This window comes from Lampetra fluviatilis, chromosome 59 (assembly GCF_964198595.1).
Source record: "Lampetra fluviatilis chromosome 59, kcLamFluv1.1, whole genome shotgun sequence".
Lineage (NCBI taxonomy): Eukaryota > Metazoa > Chordata > Hyperoartia > Petromyzontiformes > Petromyzontidae > Lampetra > Lampetra fluviatilis.
In genome coordinates this window covers 7,997,999-8,020,986 of record NC_136333.1, presented here as the reverse complement: position 1 = coordinate 8,020,986, position 22,988 = coordinate 7,997,999, and the positions used below count along the sequence as shown (strand labels likewise).

At 52.5% G+C, this 22,988-nt stretch overlaps 1 protein-coding gene across 5 annotated transcripts; it reads right to left on the bottom strand.

Moving 5' to 3' along the window:
- Positions 1-5,531: 5,531 nt before the first annotated feature.
- On the bottom strand, positions 5,532-21,199 carry LOC144950866 (high mobility group protein 20A-like). Of its 5 annotated transcripts, none has more exons than XM_078881013.1 (10): positions 21,008-21,199; positions 16,424-16,525; positions 15,737-15,884; positions 15,107-15,328; positions 12,927-13,047; positions 10,980-11,014; positions 9,870-9,948; positions 8,040-8,255; positions 7,217-7,349; positions 5,532-6,604 (listed from the first exon to the last, which is right to left on the bottom strand). In XM_078881013.1, exons 2-10 carry the CDS (start codon positions 16,513-16,515, stop codon positions 6,592-6,594), a joined length of 1,059 nt encoding a protein of 352 aa, XP_078737139.1. In that variant the 5' UTR covers positions 16,516-16,525; positions 21,008-21,199; the 3' UTR covers positions 5,532-6,591. The 5 variants fall into 5 exon arrangements, with proteins under 5 accessions (XP_078737139.1, XP_078737142.1, XP_078737140.1 ...); XM_078881016.1 differs by having other exon boundaries at positions 15,107-15,319; XM_078881014.1 differs by having other exon boundaries at positions 5,535-6,604; positions 15,107-15,322.
- Positions 21,200-22,988: the final 1,789 nt, after the last annotated feature.

Genomic DNA, 22,988 nt, shown 5'->3' with positions numbered 1-22,988 from the left:
CATTCCCTGACTAGCACATTCAGATAATCCCTCTCCCCCCTCACCTTAACTTGTATTTGAGATCTTGTCTCTTGGATTTTCCCTTCACTTGATACAGTAAATTTAGCTGTGACGGTCCCACCTGAAGACGGAGACTTGTGTTGCCTCCGAAACGTCGTGATTTCATTGATTTATTTTCATTTAATATTATTTCTATTATTTTTTACCTACGTGACTTTACCGATAAAAACATAAGAGTATAAGCTCAGCGGCGATGAAATCTGGACAATGTTTTTTTTCCATTCATGGATCGAGTTACTATTTTTATTTAATTTTACGAGGTAAGGCCCACAGAGATACGTAGCTCTTTCTTAGACCTGGCAATCACAAATTATAGTTCAACCGAAGTGGCTTATCACGTGGAAATATATAGCAGCCAAAAACTTTAAATTCGTATTGATCTAGAGGGAAAAACCGGAGGACCCGGAGAAAAATCCACGCGGTCACGGAGAGAAAGAGACACGCAAACTCCAAATATACAGAAGCAGGCGTCAGGGTCGGGATCGAACCGACGACCTCCTGTATACCAGGCGAGGTAGTTAACATCTCCTAGCCACCGTGATGATGATGATGAGAGAGACACGCAAACTCCAAATATACAGCAGCAGGCGTCAGGGTTGGAATCGCACCCATGACTTCCTGTGTAGCAGGCGAGGTAGTTAACATCTCACCACCGCGGCTCCCCAATGATTATGTCGTTGGGCACACTCGGACCCATACACATCTGGGCAGTTCAACAGCTTTGGTCCAATCGTGCCTGACACTTAATATCGAATCTTGCTTCGCAGTTTTGTAACCGGTCCAATTCTGCTGTAATGATGCGCTCCCAGGAAGGGCCGTGTCGATGATGGGATGTTGAACAAAAGATTTCTATTTTTTACTTTCCATGTTGAGGACATCTTTTCTTCTCGTTACAACACTTAAATTCTCCACGACGACGATGATTGCGTTGCTTCCGAACCAATTTTTTGTTGTTGAGGTCACAGCTGCTTTTTTATTCCACGTCACGGTATCGCCACCTCGTGGCTTTTGACAACAACTTTCCAAGCGTCTCCCACAGAAGCGTGAGGACGGAGCGCCTCTCAACATCTCTCCCCACCGTGTGGCGGCGCTCCTGAGCCAGCGGTGGATATTCCACGTTCCCATGACAGGGGCCCAGTATTGCCAACGTGACAATTTCCGACGACTCTCCACACAGTGGTCCAAATTAAACACATTCCTACGCAGGAATGTGTTTAATTTGTGTTTTGACGATTTGCCTTCTCAAAAAATCCGTCCATGTCTCGCACGCCCAGGGAGTGGAGCGTGCGCCCCAGCTTAAGATGAAGAACCACTGCTCTAGAGGGTAAGTCTGGCCTACACTTCCACGCTGGCGAGATGTTTTGCAAGAGATGCAAGTCACCGCCTGACCCAAACGTTACTCCACCAAACGCGAGCTGCCGATACACCAACCGTGGCCGTTGCTACCGACTTACGACCATTTGACTAGCGAACTTTGAAAGATACGACCCTGTCCGTACGTCCAGTTGCCTGTTCGCACAGTCGTAAGTTCAACAGCCGCACAACAGATGGCGGTGGTGTCATATACATCTGCAGAACGTGAAGAAGCGGTGGCATCTACGTCTACGGAGGATGATACAACTTTTACAGCCATTCCCCGTGTTTAGTGGACATGCCATGCAACGTGTTTGGAATCGACAGAAGTTGGACAAATCGACTTACGAACAGGCATCTAACTCGTTTGTAAGTAGAAGAGTCCCTGTACACTGCCAGAGACAACAGGATATGGCAGACATGAACACAAGCTGGCTCATCGCTTCAACTTCTATGCCGGGAGATGGAGCCGGTGACCCGCATCCCGTACGCTGAACTTCCTTCGCACCGTACGTAGCCAAGCGCGCTAATCGGAGGTGCGGAGGGAAGGACCACAAACTAATCACAAAAAGCAGTGTAGTGTATAGTGATGTGTCGTATATAATGTAGTATGCAGTGTATCCTGTAGCGTGGGTATCTTGAACTCCTTTCGCACCAACCGTGCTAATCGAGAAGTGGATTTGGAAGTGTAAACTCTACAACCGATGCAGCAGTGGCGTCCTTCCCGCGCGTGGCGTCGTCTGCACACAGACTCGCAGGCATTGGCACGCACATCTAAAGATGATACCGTTGGGGCCCCGGCGTTTCATCACCGGTCTAGTTGATGTCTGATGGGTGTGTGTGGGAGCGGTAGCCGCCCGGAGCGACGGGCTGCTAAGATGCAGCAAGTTGGCACTGGGGGGGGTACAGCTGGTGGTGCCTCTAACGGTCAACTCAGTCAGCCAGCCCATGGCACCTGCTGGGTCTGCCCCGAGACCTCCTGTCAGCAGCGAGCCTTCGACACTCCACGTGGCCTCAAAGTGCACCTGGCCTGGCACAGGCGCCGTGGTGACGTCACCGTCACTTAGTGGCGAATAGCGGATGTTGGTATTGGAGCGGTCGTGTAGCGCTACGAACCTGGCAACCCGAGTTCGATTCCCGCTCAAGGCCACCAAGACCTGTGACGATTATCTAAACTGTTCATGGACCTCCCCCCTAGGTCGACTCGGCCTCAAATGAGGACCTGGTGCAGCACGTAAAAAGATCGCCACTGGGAAGACAAAGACGGCCGGGTGTGGTGCTGGCCACCCACCCCTCGTGTGCCGTTCTGGCCTTCATAGGTGCTACACACTAACAGCACTTGCCCCAAGTATGTTTAAGTCTACATGGGGGATCTTTGTCTGTGTGTGCGTGCATCACAACGCGATGTAACCGCCCCGTGCAATTGCCTCGATAAAAATAAAAAATAATGACACCTTTGGGACAGTTATTTTTAAAACATCTTTAAGTTTTGAAACAACACCCACCGTCAGATCGTTTGTTAGAAAACAAACAACGTATGCCGAGAGAAAATATAGAATTGCGCTATTTTGACAGAAGCCGTCGATCAAAAGCCACTCGCCGAAATAAAATGTACAAATTATGTAATATCTCCGATAAAAAAAATACGAGACGCCAACAGTTATGAAGAAACAATTGTAATTAAAACCATCCACGCGACAACACTGTTACACAAAAAAAAGCCTTTCAGGGATAAAAAAAATAACTAAGTAAGAGAAATGAACCCCCTTCATAGCAGGTCCAAGCAGCTGCTACTCTGAGTTAGCGGTGGCCAGGTGGTTCAAGAGGGTACGGATGGAGTCCAACATCACCGGTGCCAGGATCAGCTAACCCCGTTGACGACGAACAAACAAGTGGATTGTGTAGGGCTACGATGGGTTGGGTGACGAGTGGCCGGCATCCGAATACTTCGTTATTTTACACTTTTAAAGCGAGCGAGCCATGGCCGTGGGGGGGGGGGGGGGGGGGCAGGGGGTTGGGCGCTTCTGGCCGCTGCACGGTGCACCGGAAGTTCCGAACGACGTCGCGCACGCGCCACGCCGTGTCCACGCAGCGCCCCCACCGACCGATCGACCGATCAATCGTCTGACCGACCGACCAGCCGGCTGAATGACCAAATGATAAATCGACAGACCGATCGACCGATGGACAGACCGACTGACCGGCCGATGGACCGACCGATCGATGGACAGACCGATCGATGGACAGACCAATCGACTGATCGACCGACCGACCGATGGACAGACCAATCGACCGATCGATGGACAGACCAACCGACCGATCGACCGACCGACAGGCCGATGGACAAACCAATCGACCGATCGACAGACCGATCGACCAATCAACCGACCGACCAGCACCACGCACGATAAACGCGTCGTCACCGGCTCTCCGCTGCGTCCCCCGACAACAAGGATCCAGGTGGCTTCTTGCGAGAACCAACCGTGGCCCCGGTTCGTTTCCGGCTTGGTGGGCGTCAAAAATAGCCAAGCAGAAACCCCCCCCCCCACCTGTACCGTGGGGGGGGGGGGTGGGGGGGGAGCAGAGGGGAGTGGGGCGCCACCCCCCCCCACCACGCTGGTTTGGCTCGGAAGTGGCCAGTGGTGAGCCAACAAACTAAGGCACCCAAGTGAGACGAGGGCTCTGCGTCAGATTAATCGGGGGTTCTGTATGGGACAGGGCGAGGGGGTTCTGTATGGGACAGGGCGAGGGGGTTCTGTATGGGACAGGGCGAGGGGGTTCTGTACGGGACAGGGTGAGGGGGTTCTGTATGGGACAGGGCGAGGGGGTTCTGTATGGGACAGGGTGAGGGGGTTCTGTATGGGACAGGGCGAGGGGGTTCTGTGTGGGACAGGGTGAGGGGGTTCTGTATGGGACAGGGCGAGGGGGTTCTGTATGGGACAGGGCGAGGGGGTTCTGTATGGGACAGGACGAGGGGGTTCTGTATGGGACAGGGTGAGGGGGTTCTGTGTGGGACAGGGTGAGGGGGTTCTGTATGGGACAGGGCGAGGGGGTTCTGTGTGGGACAGGGCGAGGGGGTTCTGTATGGGACAGGGCGAGGGGGTTCTGTGTGGGACAGGGCGAGGGGGTTCTGTATGGGACAGGGCGAGGGGGTTCTGTATGGGACAGGGCGAGGGGGTTCTGTATGGGACAGGGTGAGGGGGTTCTGTATGGGACAGGGCGAGGGGGTTCTGTGTGGGACAGGGTGAGGGGGTTCTGTATGGGACAGGGCGAGGGGGTTCTGTATGGGACAGGGCGAGGGGGTTCTGTATGGGACAGGACGAGGGGGTTCTGTATGGGACAGGGTGAGGGGGTTCTGTGTGGGACAGGGTGAGGGGGTTCTGTATGGGACAGGGCGAGGGGGTTCTGTGTGGGACAGGGCGAGGGGGTTCTGTATGGGACAGGGCGAGGGGGTTCTGTGTGGGACAGGGCGAGGGGGTTCTGTATGGGACAGGGCGAGGGGGTTCTGTATGGGACAGGGCGAGGGGGTTCTGTGTGGGACAGGGCGAGGGGGTTCTGTGTGGGACAGGGCGAGGGGGTTCTGTGTGGGACAGGGCGAGGGGGTTCTGTGTGGGACAGGGCGAGGGGGTTCTGTATGGGACAGGGCGAGGGGGTTCTGTATGGGACAGGGTGAGGGGGTTCTGTATGGGACAGGGCGAGGGGGTTCTGTGTGGGACAGGGTGAGGGGGTTCTGTATGGGACAGGGCGAGGGGGTTCTGTATGGGACAGGGCGAGGGGGTTCTGTATGGGACAGGACGAGGGGGTTCTGTATGGGACAGGGTGAGGGGGTTCTGTGTGGGACAGGGTGAGGGGGTTCTGTATGGGACAGGGCGAGGGGGTTCTGTGTGGGACAGGGCGAGGGGGTTCTGTATGGGACAGGGCGAGGGGGTTCTGTGTGGGACAGGGCGAGGGGGTTCTGTATGGGACAGGGCGAGGGGGTTCTGTGTGGGACAGGGCGAGGGGGTTCTGTGTGGGACAGGGCGAGGGGGTTCTGTGTGGGACAGGGCGAGGGGGTTCTGTGTGGGACAGGGCGAGGGGGTTCTGTGTGGGACAGGGCGAGGGGGTTCTGTATGGGACAGGGCGAGGGGGTTCTGTGTGGGACAGGGCGAGGGGGTTCTGTGTGGGACAGGGCGAGGGGGTTCTGTGTGGGACAGGGCGAGGGGGTTCTGTATGGGACAGGGCGAGGGGGTTCTGTATCATATGACCACAAGTGCTGCTTTGGATCAGACGAGGGGGCTTCTGCATTAAGACTCGACCGGTTCTGCATCGGCTGCAAGGAGCGCGGTGCTTTGCGATGAGATGCAGCAGCAGCAGCAGCACGCTCTGGTAACGGGCCCCAAGCCAAGGATGCTAATTACACTGGTCAACAAAAAAAAAAACATTTTTTTCTGGCCTGGACTTTTGCAGCTGTTTTAGACTAATTTCAGGGTGCTGATTCCAAATCTGATCTCAGATTTGCTCTATCACATCTCATTTTTATGCTATCGGCATACCCCATTTTCATTGATTTTACCCGAAATTAACTCTGTCACTTATGATTGCAAGTTGTTGCGAGTCAGTGACTGCTTTAGTGTTAAAATATGGTGCTGTATTTTTAGGATAGTGTGTTTATAATATCATTTTATGTAGATATCCACATTTATTTAATATTTTTCTTCTGCAGTTTTATTGAAAATGCAATATTTGATATCTCAAAAACCTGATGTGATAGACAAAAACTGATGCCAGATTTGGAATCAGCACCCCAAAATTACATTCAAACCGTTGGAATACCTTATGCCAGAAAAAGTGTGTTGACCAGTGTAATCGGACGAAAGCTCTTCAGCGGACCGAGCCGACGGTTTTTCTCCGAGGCATTATTTTTTTTTGCCGTGAAAAGTCCTCCGTGGAAAATTCCATTGATATTTAATCGTAGACTTCCGCCAACGGGCAAATACATCGTCGCAGCTGTCAGCATTTCTTTTTTGTTTAAGCCGTTGCCATTTTTTTGTTCTCATTTTTCCGTTGTGTATTTTTATACATATATCCAGAATGCATCCTTTCTCTTCAAAGATCACGATGAGAGCGCTTCATGGAAAACCCAGCATGTGACTTTCTTTTCTTCCCTCCCCAAAAGCCCGTCGGAGCGTCCCTTGCATTTCAAAGCTTGTCGCTGAACACACGCGGCGCACAGAGAGGACAGAAATCAATCGTTGATCAGCGGTATCCGTCGGGGGACGAGAGTTACTGGCGAATCGCTACGAAGGCCCGCCGGTAGCTCACGAACACCGGGGTGGTCCTGTCGGTAGCCACCACGCCCGGCCACCTTCCTCTCCCCGCTGCCGTCGATGTTTTACGCACTTGCAGCAGCAGGGACCAATGCAAGGGCCTGTCGACCTCAAGGAGGCCCAAGACTGGTTGGGGCGTCACTGGCCGTCTTGCAGCGCGCCGTAGTGGTGCCGCTAGCGGGCGACTATCATGCGGGCGGGGGTTCGCATGAGGAGACGTGGAGGGGGGGGGGGATGCAGGGGGGGGTCGCGGGGGGTCGTCGAGGGGGGTCGTCACTAGAGGTCTTTACGAGGGGTCGACACGAGGGGTCGTCATGAGAAGTCGTCACGGGGGAAGTCGTCGCGGGGGATCACGAGGGGTCACAAGGGGTCACAAGGGATTCACGAGGGGTGATCGCTAGGGGTCATGAGGGGTTCCCGTGGGGTTCCCGTGGGGTCGTCCCGAGGGGTCTTGGTGAGGAGTCGCCAGCGAGTCTCTGGCGCTGCGAAGGCTTCACCTGTCAAGGCGGGACACCACGTCGCGCACCGTGGCCAGGAGGCCCTCGTTCTCCTGCGGGCTCGCCAGGATGATGTTGTGCAGCTTCGTCATGTACGAGTCGATCGTCTCCAGCGTCGGCGTCTCGCCAGAGCCTGCCGCCAGCGCAACACATACACAAGCGTCAACAATGATTGCGAGCAGACACGCACAGAGACAAAGGGGACCCTCCCCACTCTCCCCCCCCCCCGTATAGCCTGAACAAACGGTGCTGTTAGGAGCACCCACGAAGGCACGAAGGGCACATCTCCCCGACGTTTACACACCGCACCGGGTCCTCATTTGAGAGGCTCAGTCGACCTACGGGGGGAGGCCCACAACCAGTTAAAAAATATTCGGCTCGATTGTAAAGTGGAAGAATGAAGTGTTAAGAGTGCCAGCCACTCGTTCCCAATTCATGACAGCGCCACCACTCCCCACACACCGAACAACCACTGTGCTGCAATGTGACCTGGCTGTCACCAATTACAGCCCAACAAAGTGGCTCAAACATCCTCATCGCGCGGGAATTTATAGCAGCCCAATACTCTAAAACGCGTGATTCTAAATGTGGATGGAAAAACCGAGAAAAATCGGTGAAAAATCCACACGACCACGCGGAGAGAGAGAGAGACACGCAAACTCCAAATATACAGCAGCAGGCGCCAGGGTCGAACCCACGACATCCCGTATACCAGGCGAGGCAGTTAACATCTACGCCACCCTGGCGCCCCCCACCCCCTCCCGTCCCCCCACGTATTCAACCGGCCAGACGCCGAAGGCCGCGCCGGGGCGGCAGACGGTACCGGGCAGCGGCACGGCGGAGAAGCCGTTGGTGAGCGCGTGCCGCAGCGCCTCCAGATGCTGGTGCAGGGCCAGGTTGTGCACGCGCTCCGCGTTCACGTCACGCTCCAGCCGCTCGACGGCGGCGCGCATGTTCTCAATGTGCTTCTGCAGGATCGCGTTCTGCTCCTCGTACTCCGTGTTCGTCTTGCGCAGCTGCCGCAGCTCTGCCTCCCGCGCTGGGGGGGGGGGGCGGGGCGGGGGGGGGAACGTGGGTGCAACGACGAAGAAGTGGGGAGATGTCGGTCGATCGGCTGGTTGCTCGGCCGGCCGGCCGGGCCGTTGGTGCGCGGGGTCGAGTGAGCGCGAGGGATGGAGGGAGCTCAGCCAGGCTGAGAGTGTCGCTGCACAGGCGAGTGGGAGGCTGCACAGGCGAGTGGGAGGCTGCACAGGCGAGTGGGAGGCTGCACAGGCGAGTGGGAGGCTGCACAGGCGAGTGGGAGGCTGCACAGGCCAGTGGGAGGCTGCACAGGCCAGTGGGAGGCTGCACAGGCGAGTGGGAGGCTGCACAGGCCAGTGGGAGGCTGCACAGGCGAGTGGGAGGCTGCACAGGCGAGTGGGAGGCTGTACAGGCGAGTGGGAGGCTGCACAGGCGAGTGGGAGGCTGCACAGGCGAGTGGGAGGCTGCACAGGCGAGTGGGAGGCTGCACAGGCGAGTGGGAGGCTGCACAGGCGAGTGGGAGGCTGCACAGGCGAGTGGGAGGCTGCACAGGCCAGTGGGAGGCTGCACAGGCCAGTGGGAGGCTGCACAGGCGAGTGGGAGGCTGCACAGGCGAGTGGGAGGCTGCACAGGCGAGTGGGAGGCTGCACAGGCGAGTGGGAGGCTGCACAGGCGAGTGGGAGGCTGCACAGGCGAGTGGGGGGCTGCACAGGCGAGTGGGAGGCTGCACAGGCGAGTAAACCGAGTGACCGAGCTCTGGAACAAACGGGGCATCATCACGGCCCCTTTTGTCAACTCCATGCCGGATGAAGACCGTCTCGAGACCGTGTTGGTCGCCGGCTGTTTGTTTGACCGCACTTGGCCGCGCTGGTCAGTGCGAGTCCGTGAACAAGTGGGTGGGGGCGGGGAGTGGTTGGGGGGGGGGGCCCAGTGTCCAAGACTAAAAGAACCATGTTTAAACTTTTCACATGACGCCACATAACAATATCCCGCTCAGTGTTGTGGCGAGAGTCGAGGCCACGATGAGAAGCCACAGACAAGCAGGCAAAGGCGGCCCACGCGGTGAGAGCCGGCGCCAACAATTGCCCAAGCTCTGGGGCGCTCTACACAGATTAAGGCGTCGTCAGCCAATGAATGAGTTGTACGTACGTATGTTGAGCTAATTTTCGCAGCGTACGTGGCCAACCGTGCTAATCCGAGCGTGCGGGCGACTGATCTCTCAGACGACTGTGGTTTACACTCCACGCTCTTCAGAGTAGGACCTTACTACCACACCCTCGACGCTGGGGGTACGGGCCTTCTCAAGTGTTGCCCCAAGTCCCTGGAATTCCTTGCAAGCGGTGATCCGGCACGCTACGAGCCTCGGTGTGTTTAAGAGTGCATTATTTTCTCGTGGCTTTTACTTAAACATGATTTTCTTGTCTCAGCATTTTGTTTTAGTGTACAATTCTTTGATACCCCCTTGAGTGGTGGTGGTATTACATTTAAAATAAATATGGTTGATGGTTTAGGACAACGAGCTAAACACGCAAAAATGCAGTTCTAAAAGAAAACGAGTTTGTCAATGTAGATGATGATTTAAAAGTGCCTGGGGCACAACGTTTGGCAGGAGCGGGCGAGCGGAAAGAGTTACCTTTGTTGTGGTCGAGAAATTCTTCCGTGAAAATCGGTATGTCAAATACCGACAGCTTGTCTCTCGATTCGTCTTCGTTCTGAAAGGATAAAAACACAACACCACACCACATCGGGGAACGACTAAAACTAAACTAAGAAGCGCCGGTGGGGGTACAATCAACGCGACTCCATAAGGCGGGTTTCACTCCAACAACACGATGGGCAGAAGGGATGACGTTTACGGATGCCGGCGAAGCTCAAGGCCCAAGCCTTTGACAAGAGGGATACACAAAGATGACGATGAATGTCACACAAATACATCCGCCGTGGCGAGATGTTAAATCCCTCGCCTTGGTATAGTAAAACATATCTTTTGTTAAACATACCATTATCCATAATGCTCTTCTGGGGCTGTATAATTCCAGCGGAATTGGTTTGGTTACAAAACTGAGAACCAGTTTCAACGTTCATTGTCTTATGGGCAGATTCAAGCACACGCTTTAAACCAAAGCTGGTGAAACTGCCCAAATGTGAATGCGTGCGAGTTTACCAAACTACATAATACAGAACAAACTACATAATACATTTTGATTTCAAGCTTTCGTGACTGCAGGGATTCATATTCTTGGTTCTTTCAGTAAAGCCACGTAGAAGGGAAGTAATAAAATAATAAAAATAAAACATAATAAAACAATTCTCACGACGTTTCGGCTACAACGCAAGACGGCTGCTTGCGTTGTAGCCGAAACGTCGTGAGAATTGTTTTATTATGTTTTATTTTTATTATTGTATTACTTCCCTTCTACGTGACTTTACCGAAAGAACCAAGAAGATGCATTTTATTGTTTTAGATTTTCTGTCACCTAAAGTGTTGGATAATGTGTTCCAGTGTTTTTGCGTGAGTGGATCGAGTTACCGATTCTTTTTTATTTTACCAGGTAAGGCCCACTGAGCTACTGGCGTGGAGTGAACCAACGGGCGTTCGACGATTTGCAGGGTCAGCAAAGTCCAGAAAGCGAACACACCGATACAGAAACTCGTCGTTAATTCGTCCCCCCCCCGAACAACGTCCACCCACCGCTCACCCGAGCCCGACGGACAAGGGAACAAGAGAACAAATCCACCGTACCTCATTTGACGAGCCATTAACAGAACAAGGTTCCTCTGCGGGAAAGGGGAAGAAACACAACAACAGGCCAAAGTCGACGTCATTTGGCAACAGCGGACAGGACGGGAGTTGCCCCACCGACTCGCTCCCATGATGCAGTCTCCCCCTCCCCGTGCAGCGTTACCGTACCGGCGAGCCCTCGCTTACCGCGTCCGCGGTTTCGATCCGACAAACAACTTTCATTGAGCTACTCTTAGGTTTTTTCGGTAAAGTCACGTAGGTAAAAAATAAAATAAATAAAAGTAAAATAAAAAATCACGACGTTTCGGAGGCAACACAAGCTTCCGTCTTCAGGTGGAACCGTTACAGCACGATTGCTGTATCAAGTACTTTACTTGTGTTGTATTTTACTTTTATTAATTTTTATTTTATTTTTTACCTACGTGACTTTACCGAAAAACCCTAAGAGTATGAATCCTTTCAGTCACGAAAGCTTCAAATCTAGAATTTCATTGATCTGCGCGGCCAAGTGGTACGGCGATACGGTAACGCGGAATGATACGGTCTCGCGATGGCGGCGTACCCAGGTTATTTGCCCCGCCATCTCACTGCGCGGTGTGCGCAGCAGTGGTACATCGTACCTCGCCAAACTTCACCGTTATTACATCACTTACGGGGAGATTGTTTTCGCTTCACGCGTTTTTTTTTCCGCTGAACGCGAAAAACTTTCCAGAAACCCGTCAACTTCCGCGTTGAATGGGGACTTACTGTACGTACAGCATAACCAATGCTCCCCCCCCCCCACCACCCTTCCCGTTCAGAGCGATCGAAGTCGCAGGAACGCGTTCCCTCGTCAGGATCTCTACTCCTACGGTAACCCAGGCGACGCTGCCCTCTAGTGGTGGACCGCTGCCATTCCGGCAGAAATCATCCGTCCACGGCTCCCACGTGGCTCATGCGCCTCTTGCTGGTGCCCTCGTACGTACGTCGAACTTCTTTCGCACCGTACGTAGCCAACCGTGCTCACCGGAGTGCGCGGAGGTGGGGGGGTGGGTGGCTGAGTGAGTGAGTGGGTGGCTGGGTGAGTGAGTGTGTGGCTGGGTGAGTGAGTGGGTGGCTGAGTGAGTGAGTGGGTGGCTGAGTGGGTGAGTGGGTGAGTGAGTGGGTGGCTGGGTGAGTGAGTGGGTGGCTGGGTGAGTGAGTGTGTGGCTGGGTGAGTGAGTGGGTGGCTGGGTGAGTGAGTGGGTGGCTGAGTGGGTGAGTGGGTGAGTGGGTGAGTGAGTGGGTGGCTGGGTGAGTGAGTGAGTGGGTTGCTGAGTGAGTGAGTGAGTGGCTGGGTGAGTGAGTGGCTGGGTGAGTGAGTGGCTGGGTGAGTGAGTGGCTGGGTGAGTGGGTGGCTGAGTGAGTGAGTGAGTTGTTGAGTGAGTGAGTGGGTGGCTGGGTGAGTGAGTGGGTGGCTGGGTGAGTGAGTGAGTGGGTTGCTGAGTGAGTGAGTGTGTGGCTGGGAGAGTGAGTGGGTGGCTGAGTGAGTGAGTGTGTGGCTGGGTGAGTGAGTGTGTGGCTGGGTGAGTGAGTGGGTGGCTGAGTAGGTGAGTGAGTGGGTGGCTGGGTGAGTGAGTGTGTGGCTGGGTGAGTGAGTGTGTAGCTGGGTAAGTGAGTGGGTGGCTGGGTGAGTGAGTGGGTGGCTGGGTGAGTGAGTGGGTGGCTCGGCCTTTCCCAATCAGCTTTCTTGAGGGGGAGGCGTGACCTTTGGTGGGCTCAAGAGGTCTCCGTGGAGCCGGAGGTGTGTGTCGGGCGTTGAGGACTTTTCAATCATTTTGTGGGTGGTTATTGCCAGTCTCCGGATATGTCAGGGGGGGGGGGGGGCGGCAGGTGGTGATGTTTGCCAGCACGGGGAGCCAGGTGATTTAAGCAAAAAGTTCGATCGTTTCTTCCTAAACTAAGAGAGGGTTGGGGGGGGGGGGTTACCTTTTTTCTGCTTCTTCTCGTGCGTCTTGCGGTTGAAGATTTTGTAGGACTCCGTCTGCTGGTACTTCTCCAGCTCCTTCATGTATCGCTCCTTGTCCTTGTCCGCCTCGTCCAAGTACCTCTGGCGGGACACGTCGGTACGATAGCTGATCGGACCGTACCATTGTACTAAAATAAAAAACTATCAAACTAATTTCGTTATTTTCGTTCACAATAGTAGAAGTGTTTGTTTGGGTTAGATCGCGTGAAATTCAAAAGTGCGTCGTAAACCCACCTTCACACGACGAGGCCGATTCGTCGATTTGGTCGGTTTTACGACACATTTACGTGATCTAACACGACAAAAAAACCTTCATTATGAATACTGGTCACGAAAGCCTCCGTGTAAAAATACTCCGCTTCATACGACACCGATTTGGTGACGGATTACGAAATGATGTTAAGGAGTATAACGAGTATATCATAACGTACAGGCTTACGTCTTATAGCGCTGCCTCTAATAACCACGTTTCCTTATCACGCTCTTCGTCCTGGGAGGAAAATTCGTGCGGGGTTCAGCCCATATATGGAAGAAAGTAGGCGTGGCCTTGCCTATAGGGGTCGCGACTCTACCCATATATGGAAGAAAGTAGGTGTGGCCTTGCCTGTAGGGGTCGTGTCTCTACCCATATATGGAAAAAAGTAGGCGTGGCCTTGCCTGTAGGGGTCGCGTCTCCACCCATATATGGAAGAAAGTAGGTGTGGCCTTGCCTGTAGGGGTCACGTCTCTACCCATATATGGTCTTTGCGGAACCTGAAAGGAGCTGTCTATTGTATCGATTCTGCTCAGTCGATCAGAGTATCGATTAATCGAGGGATAATCAGTGCGTCGATGCATTAGCGATCCGTGGATCGAGTAATCCCGTTGGTTAGTATTGCTTCGCGCGGAACGTGCGTCTACAGCAGACGGTTATTCTTGCGCAAGCTCCGACCGAATGGTGAGTACGTAACTTATTGTATTTTTTATGTTATTATCATAAGAAGTTATTATATTTAATTTCTAAAACTCTTCATTACATTTACCATGCGTACAGTATCATTATTATATACCCCAATGAAGCCCTCATGTATTGCTCATAGGTAACAACAATATAGCGCTGTTGGTAACGAATCTCCATTGGAACCACGTGACAATAACCTCCTATAAAACTCAACTACCAGACTAATACAAATTTTTATTGTACCAGGTAAAGCCCACCATGCTATAGAGCTCTTTTTACACGCTTTTATTGAACTCACTCCGTCTGTTGTCGTATCCTCAAAAAATCTGGTAACTCAATTTCAACCGTCTTCCCAATGTCATATCGACTGCAAACTTTAAATACCTATGTCATACCTATGTCAAAAAATAACAAAAATAAAAATTTTAAACGATCATCTTTACGGCTCTAATTGTCCACGCTCATCTCACGTTGGCTGTAAATCACCACGGTCCCTTACGTCACGGCAAGCCTCGGGGAGCCACGCCGAGGGGTGGGGGTTGTGGAAGGAGGAGAGGGGCGATGAGGGAAGGGGGCAGGGGGGGAGGGGCAGCTCGGAGTTGGGGAGGGGGCTCCCTGACGCTGTGGCAAGCTGCGGGACCACTTCCTGGAGTCGTGGAGTTCTGCCATTACTCGTACGGGACATTTCATTAAAGCGTGTTTAAAAAAAAAGTATTTTTAAATATGTTTTATTCAGAAGCGACCTGGCAATCAACGAAGTGGCTTATCGCGTGGGAATTTATATCAGCCAAATAACTCGGACGCGCGTCGATTCTAAATGTGGAGGGAAAAACCAGACGACTGGGAGAAAGATCCACGCAATCACCACGGGGAGAGAGACACGCAAACTCAAAACATACAGCAGGCATCAGGGTCAGGATTGAATCCCATGACCTCCTGAAAACCAAGCGAGGTCGCTAACATCTCGCCACCGTGGTGCCCCACCCCAATGAAGCCCTCAAATATGGCTCATTGGTCTAAACAAATAGCGCTGCTGGTAACGCATATACATTGGAACCATAGTGACCTCCGATAGCACCGCTTGGTATAGCGCTCCGTTTTACCAAGAACGCATCCTTTGTGCTAAACGCGGTATGCCTGTCTAGGGAAGTGGTGGTGGTGGTGGTGGGCAACGTTGGTGGTGGGGTGGTGTGTGGGCACCTGCTTCTCCTGCGCGGGCAGCTTGCTCCACTCGTTGCCGAGCATTCTCGTAATCTCGGGGAAGGAGACCTCGGGGTTCTCGGCGCGCACCTGCTCCCGCCGCTCGTTCAGGAAGCGCACGTAGCCCGTGAGCGGCGCCCGCGGGGCGTTAGTGTCGCGTCCCGTCTTCTTGCGCTTCTTCCCCTTGGGCCAGCCGCCCTTCTTCACCACGCGCTGCTGCGGCTGGCGCCGCCGGTGACACGGGGCGCAAGGAAAGGGGCGGGGTTGCGGAGGAGGGGGGGCGGTGGGGACAAGGAGCGGCAGCGAGCGCGCGGACGGGGGGGCGGGCGTTAGGGGCGGCGGCGATATCGGTGGCGTGGCGGTGTCAAGATGCGCACGGCGATGGGGGGGGTTGGGGGTTTGACAGCAGCACAACGATGATGGGAGGCGTTGTCACCATTTGCGTATTGTCCGGGAGGGCGGCACGTCAGGTGGCCGCACTGAAGGCTGCCCGGGGGGGGGGAGGGGGTGGGGCTCCAAGGGGGGGCCAAGTGGCCTGCTGGGGCCTTGCGATGCGGCGAAACGAATAAACACCGCGGCGGCAGCGAAGGAAAGGGGGGGGGGGGGGGCGGACGCCGCCGCCGTTTGTACCTCCTCCTCGGCGCGCGGCTCCGTGGCCTCGCCGCCGTGCGGAGACTCGTTCTGCGGGAGCTGCGCGTGGGACACGTCCTCCGCAAACTCGGGACTCGCCAGCGCCTGGGAGACGCCGCCTGCAAACGCGCCCTCCCCGGCTGGCAACCTGCAGGCGCGCGAGCGGCAGATCGCGGGCGACACGCACGTGGGCGACACGCGCGCGGGCGTGAGCGTGCGGGCGTTAGTCGGTACGAAGCGAGTACGCGGCATCGCCGTGTCATCTGCACACACCGCAGTGTTGTTGACAAACGTGTTGAGCTTAGTGCTAATTGTGCACCACTGTCAGCGGGTTTTTTTAATTCATTATTATTTATTCACTCATGGTCCACCGCAAACAGCACCCGCACCAACTAGGGCTGATGCAGATACCTGACGATGCACAAATGGAAAATTAAAAACTCTTCAGCAGTGTGCGACCGTGGGCATCCAGAACAGGCCGTACGACGTATAACGACGCAATGTACCGAGACCCACAAATACGAAGGAGACATCACGACGATAACACTCCGCCGCCGCTCCCGACGCGGTTTGTGCGGCTTGACCACCCGAACGTGAAATTGTAGCTTTTGCTGCCCTGCGTCTGCATCAGCCGTACGAAAGAAGAACAAGATTTGTTTAGCCATTAAACTTTTGGAGGAAACTCACGAGGCGTCGACTGCGAGGTCGGTGCTCTCCTTTGAGACGTCGTCGTCTGCAAAGAGCGTGACGAGGGTGGTGTTCGCCATCAGCCCATCCATCCTCCTCTACCTGGAGGAGCCACGGACAGAGAGAGAGAGAGGAGACGGGAGGGGGGAGTGAGAAGGTCAAGGGCAGCGCAAGTGGGTTGACGACTCTGGGGGAAGCGGGCATCGTGCGAGGTGGGTGGGTGGTGGCTCACAATGGCCATTGTTGGTGATGCCCCGGGAAAAAGGCAAGCAGTTGCTTGCACACGGCGGGGTTGGGTTGCACAAAGTACAAGCGGTTTTAATTGCGGTGGGGGGGGGACGCCGTAGCAATAAGGCTGAGACCCACTGATACATTTCATCAACGGGGACGGTGTCATAATGGCCACGTGGCAAACAAGCCTGAGGGCAGCGTGCCTCTTCCACACAGCGGCTGCGTGTCCGAGGCCCGTGACACCTGCGCCACTGCGGCTGTCACGTGCAGTGCGTGCGATGTCCGTTACAAGCCGTCGGTGGCTGTGTAAATCACCCTTTGTGAACACGCGCTTGCTGGTGTCATGTTGTCCTAGCCTAGCTGTGATGCAAGCGACCTGTGCACATATTGGACAAATGGAACGTGGTAAAAACCACTCTTTGAAGTTCACAAAGCTTGACAGACCTAATAATGGGCACGAATTAAAATATTGTTATTCTCCTTGAGCGCTGAATAGAGATAACATCAATTCGAAGTTGGTTAAAGAGTGCACGTATAATAAAAAATAATAATACTCCTTCATGGATTCTCACATGGCTAAACAAAGGATATCAATTAGAAGACAATGAATCTCAGCGGGACACATTAGCGAGCCTGCATAGAATTTGGGCATAATGAGATACCCGCTTATCACAGTATCATCGTGGGCTTGACACGGTCGAGTAAGTACACCACCGTCAGCCATGGTCGAGCCGCTGTTGGATGAAGGCCTTCCCATGGCGTCAACAACTCCGACGGACAGGCCACTGCAGCTCTCCAATGGCTGGTGGGTGGGGGGCAGGCGTGACGTCAGCACGACGTAGGAACCGGGCTCAAGCGCTGTGGGTGGCGTCACATGTGCGTGATGACGCCACCACCACCACGCACACTTCTCGAGACCGCCTCCGCACGGGAGACACAGCATGAATATCTAACGATGATGAAGACGATGATGATGGATCATAGCCGATTGTTTGAGACTGGTGGGTGAATGGCAGCGAAAGGAGAAACGTGGGGTTGAGGGGACCGACCACGGCAGGGATGGCGCGATGAGATATCGGTTCTTGGGCAGGATTACGATGGATTGCGTGAGTGCAGGACCGCTAGGGAGGTGGGTGACAATGTCATGATAAGAGGCCTTCATCCAGCGGCGAAAAAGACCACGGCTTGTAGGAATCTACGGTTTAAAAAAGGCACGGGCAGATTGGCACACCTCAATAAAATCGCACGAGTAACTGGCACGGAAAGAAAGCAAACGTCAACCGGTTCCGATGGTCTAATAACAGAAATATATTTTCTTAATTACCCAGCCATGAAAAAAGCTGCATTGGGTCCTGAAGACGAATTTTCAGGAGGGTCCTGCACTGCAATGTTTGGCCAACGCCAATGACATTGTGGGATTAATAAATAATTCAAATTAATTATAAAGCCACGTTGTGATACCAATAACTCACACGTCTCGACTGGTAAAAGGGGCAACCGCCAATCTAAACACTGTACGGTCAAAACCAATCTCAGTGGTTTTCCCAATGAGAATAAATACATTTCAGAAAGTTCAACTAGTTGACTGAAGTAATTATACTAAATAGAGGGTTCGTACATCAAGTAGAACACAATTAGATGCTGTATTGCATAACACCAATAACCTACGATGGTAAAACATCAATTGGTAAAATAATGGGGCCCACACTTAATGCGATGAATCTCAATATCTAGAATCACTCCGTGGGCTCAGAGTAGTAAATCAAACTTCAGGTAATAGTTATGAAACAAGACACTTGGGTACATAAAAAAACATCAACTAATTACAGACCTTAAGCCACAATGGTTGAATAATAAACACCAATATAGAATCTCAATGGGGTTAAATTACTTCAATGAGGAAATATCACTGGGCTCACAGTACACCAGACAGACTGAAGGTGAAACACATGAAGTGGTAACAATTAGTAGTTACCTGCACATTGAAAATGTCAACAAATTGCTGAGCTAAAACTGAAATGGTTCAATCAAGGGCTGGCGTAGCGTGTCAAAAAGCTTATTCAGATTCCAAGAACACAGGATGAGATGTTACTATCCTTTGTGCAAGCACTTCCAAGAGTTCATGAACAGTGAGCCTGGTGAAATTTGGGAAGCGCATCGTCAGTAGTGAACCTTTGGTTCCTAGGGTGTTTCGGCCTTTCATACTATACACCCTCCCCAAAGGCGGCCAGCGACAAGGGGGAATATACACTTCAATGTTATTATTACTGTGAGTTCGTATAAATTACACGTCAGGCTATTGAAAAAAGACCAACGAATCAACGCAAACAGCTTTACGTGGTTAAATAAAAGGGCGCCGATTACAAGAGGCTACGCATGGCAAAATGCACCGTTAACTCGATTCTTAAAATAAGAACTCATCTCACTGGGCTAATGTCGAAGTGGGGTTAATATCTCACAACAATCATGAAACAAAAAGATTTTAGACAACTCAATAAGTGAGTTTAACACAGTAGGCTTTCGCGACCAATATTATCCATCAAAGGTTTTTTTGTGGGGGTTAGATCGCATCAATATGAATGTGTCGTTAAACCCGCCACCACCCGACACAGCCAATAAGTAAGGTGTGTCACGTAAACCAAAAGTGGCAATTAGTTACGAGTTCGAATTGTAAATGTAGTGCTGAACTAGTAACGAATTGGTACGTTCTGTTCACGTGACAACCCCCTCACTAACTGGCCGTGTCGGGTGGTGGCGAGTTTAAAGACACATTCATATTTACACGATCTAACCCAACAAAGAAACCCCCTAGGGACCCAATAAGTTATCTTTACACACACATCGAATGGTTGAACAGCGGTCACCAATCAAAACCAGCAAATAATCAATTCAAGCAGCATCACGGCTCGATCAGCGACTTTCTTACCAAATCTCAATTTTTGCACACTCCTATCGTGTTTCGTGTATTTGTTTTTGTAACCATGTCCCCCCTTCTCAATACTTGACATCTGTGGGGTGGGGGGAGCTTTATAGCTCATAGGATTTCAGTCTAAAACCAAGATCATGATTCTTAACGATATCGACATCTAACCTCGAATCCACCATCCGTTGACACCGCACGAGAGAGACAAGGGACGTGACGCGCTTCCAAAAACGCCATACTTCGCCGGTAACCTTTAACAGACTGTTGAGGGCAATCTTCTTAGTTCTTTCGGTAAAGTCACGTAGAAGGGAAATAATTAAATAATAAAAATGTAACATAATAAAATACAATTCTCACGACGTTTCGGCCACAACGCAAGCAGCCGTCCTCAGGTGAAGAACAGGGCTGTGGGAAAGACAGCGTCTGAAATGTTGGGGGCAAATTCAGTTTGCGAGCAGCACCTAGGGGGGTGGGTGGTCAACGACCCCGCCCGGCCGCCTTTGTCTCTCTCTGTGGCGATTTTTTTTTTTTACGAATCGCCACGAGGCACTCGATTAATCGAGGTCCGAGTCGATGCAGGGGAGGCCCAGGACCGGTTCAGATGAATCGTCACCGGCCCGCCGGGATCGTCGCGCTAACCGTTGCACCACCGCTCCCACAAAGATGCCCCGTGTAGCCTGCAACAGACTGTAGGGGCAAGTGCTGTTAGCGAGCAGCACCTGTGAAGGCAGGCACGGCACACGAGGGGGTGGGTGGCCAGCTAACACGCGCAGCCGTCTTTGTCTCCCCAGTGGCGATGTCTACTACACACCGCACCAGGTACTAATTTGAAGGCTGAGTCGACCTAGGGGAGGCCCAGGACAGGTTCAGATGAATCGTCATCTGTGTTGGTGGCCGTGAGCGGGAATCGAACTCGGGTGGCCAAGTTCGCAGCGTAGCGCGCTAACCACTACACCACCGCTCCACACACACACAGACACAGACAGACACACGAACACACACCCAGACAGACACACACAGACACGAACACACAGGCACACGGACACACAGACACATGGACACAGACACGAACACATCGGCACACACACAGACACACGAACACACAGGCACACACACAGACAAACACACAGACACACGAGCCTCCATCATATATTCAACAAACCGAGGCACTCGTTACAAAGGGGGTACCGCACGCTCAGCCCACGTCGCTCCACCACCACCAACAACAACCACGGGCAAAGGGCCCATTTTTAAAATATAAAAGAGAGATAGACCGATCACAGGCCTCAGGCTTGCGCCAAACAAAAGCGCGATTTAGAGTTTTTATATTTAAGGCGTGGGGTGCGTGCGTGTGTGTGGGGGGGGTGCGTGTGTGAGGGGGTTAACAGTTTTGCAGGCGACTTGAGAGCCATCAACGCAACGCCGCCAACCTCTCTCGTCGCACTCGTCGCCCGCTGCGCCCGCTCGCTCGCCCGCTCGCTTCACGGCCGCATGCGGAGACCGCGGGGAACCGAGGCCCCTCGCTCGCTCGCTCGCCCGCCCGCCTGGAGCCCGGTGCAGGGCCTCGTTCTTCTTTACCTGCGGCCGTCTGAGGGCCCGTAGCAGCGGGAAGGCCCAAGCCGCGCTCTCATTGGCTGAGCCATCGCTTCCCATGGTGGGGGGTGGGGGGGGGGTGTGATTGCGCGATTGCTATTGGAAGAGAGATTTGTAAGGGGGAGGAGGGTGGGAGGAGCTATGATTGTGACGGGAATGCCAGAGCAGAGGGTTTACCTCTAGCGGTTATGGCTTGCCATGTTAGAGGTTATACCTCTTGGCTTGATTTGTTTGGTAATGGCTAGTGCTACCATAGCAGAGGGTTTACCTCTAGCGGGCATGGCTTGACATGTTAGAGGTATTACCTCTAGGCTTGATTCGTTTGGTCGTGGTTAGTGGTACCATAGCAGAGGGTTTACCTCTAGGAGATAACACTTGCCATGTTAAAGGTTTTACCTCTTGGCTTGACAATGCGTAGAGGTGCAATAGCAGAGGTTTTACCTCTCTGGGGTAGAGGCTGCCATGTTAAAGGTTTTACCTCTAGGCATGGTGCTGTAGTACCCTATGTAGAGGTGCCATAGTCGAGGTTTTACCTCTATATGGTATGGCGTGCCATAGTAAAGGTTTAACATCATCCGTTAAACAAATAAAATAAACTCAAACTCTAGATGTGGTGGCTTATGACGATGTGTAGAGGTACACTAACAGAAGTTGTACCTATAGAGGGCAAGGATTGCCACGTTAAAGGTTTTACCTCTCAATCTCGGTGGTGAAATATGTTCATGTCTAGAGGTACCATAGCAGAGGTTTTGCCTCTAGCTGCGAGTACGTATGTTAATGTAGAGTGGCATTTGTAATTGCTGCAAACATTGCTACACGGAATGTATCAATCTTGATTTGAATGTATATTTGTGGAAATCTATTGATGTCGATCGATTCATGGTTCGCGTTGTATATTTATTCACAAACTTTAGTGGCATCCGCTCAGCACAAGCACACAACGGGCCAGGCTTCGGCATGCGGCGTTTCATACTCTTAGGTTGTTTCGGTAAAGTCACGTGGGTAAAAATAAATAATAAAAGTAAAAATAATATAAATAATAGTTCAAATAAAAATGCGTTTAACTTATTTATAAAAAAAAAATTCTATTATTATTTCTATAATTTTAACTTTTATTATTTATTTTTACTTACGTGACTTTACCGAAAAAACCTCAGAGTATGAATCTTTGCAGTCACGAAAGCTTCAAATCTAGAATGCGGTGTTTCATCAGCAGTCACAGGCCCACCACAATCAATGCTACTGCAGGCAAAGGGGCCGTCCATAAATGACGTCACGCACCTAGGGTGGGAGGGGGTCAGACATTTGTGACGATGTGTGACGAGGGGGGGAGGGCGGGTTTGAGAAATGTGACGTCGCCTCAAAATGCGCAACTTTAAATAAATATAGCCAACACGTTCTACTTAATGAAAGAGACTTTTTAATAAATGTTTTCTCCTACAACATCAGAGTGCAGCGCCACATTAAATACGCACTACAATGACAATAGTTTAAAGCGATTTGAAGCATTTTTATTTTAGGGGGGGGGGGGGCAGAGCTTTGTGACGTCATATTTGAGGGGGGTCTGACTTTTTGTGACGCCGTGTGACGAGGGGGGAGGGGGCAAAAATCCTCAAAAATCGCGTGACGTCATTTATGGACGGCCCCAAAACCCCTCTCCCTCTCTCTAAGACACGGGGGTCCCGCTTAGTTCAACGGAAAACCATTGCTGGCGAATCGGCAGGGTTGCTTTTGACGGGCCTGACTGCTCATGAGACACGGCATCTCAAAACTTGGCTTGGAGTGGGTTTTATCGGCGTTGAGGCACTAACCGTAATA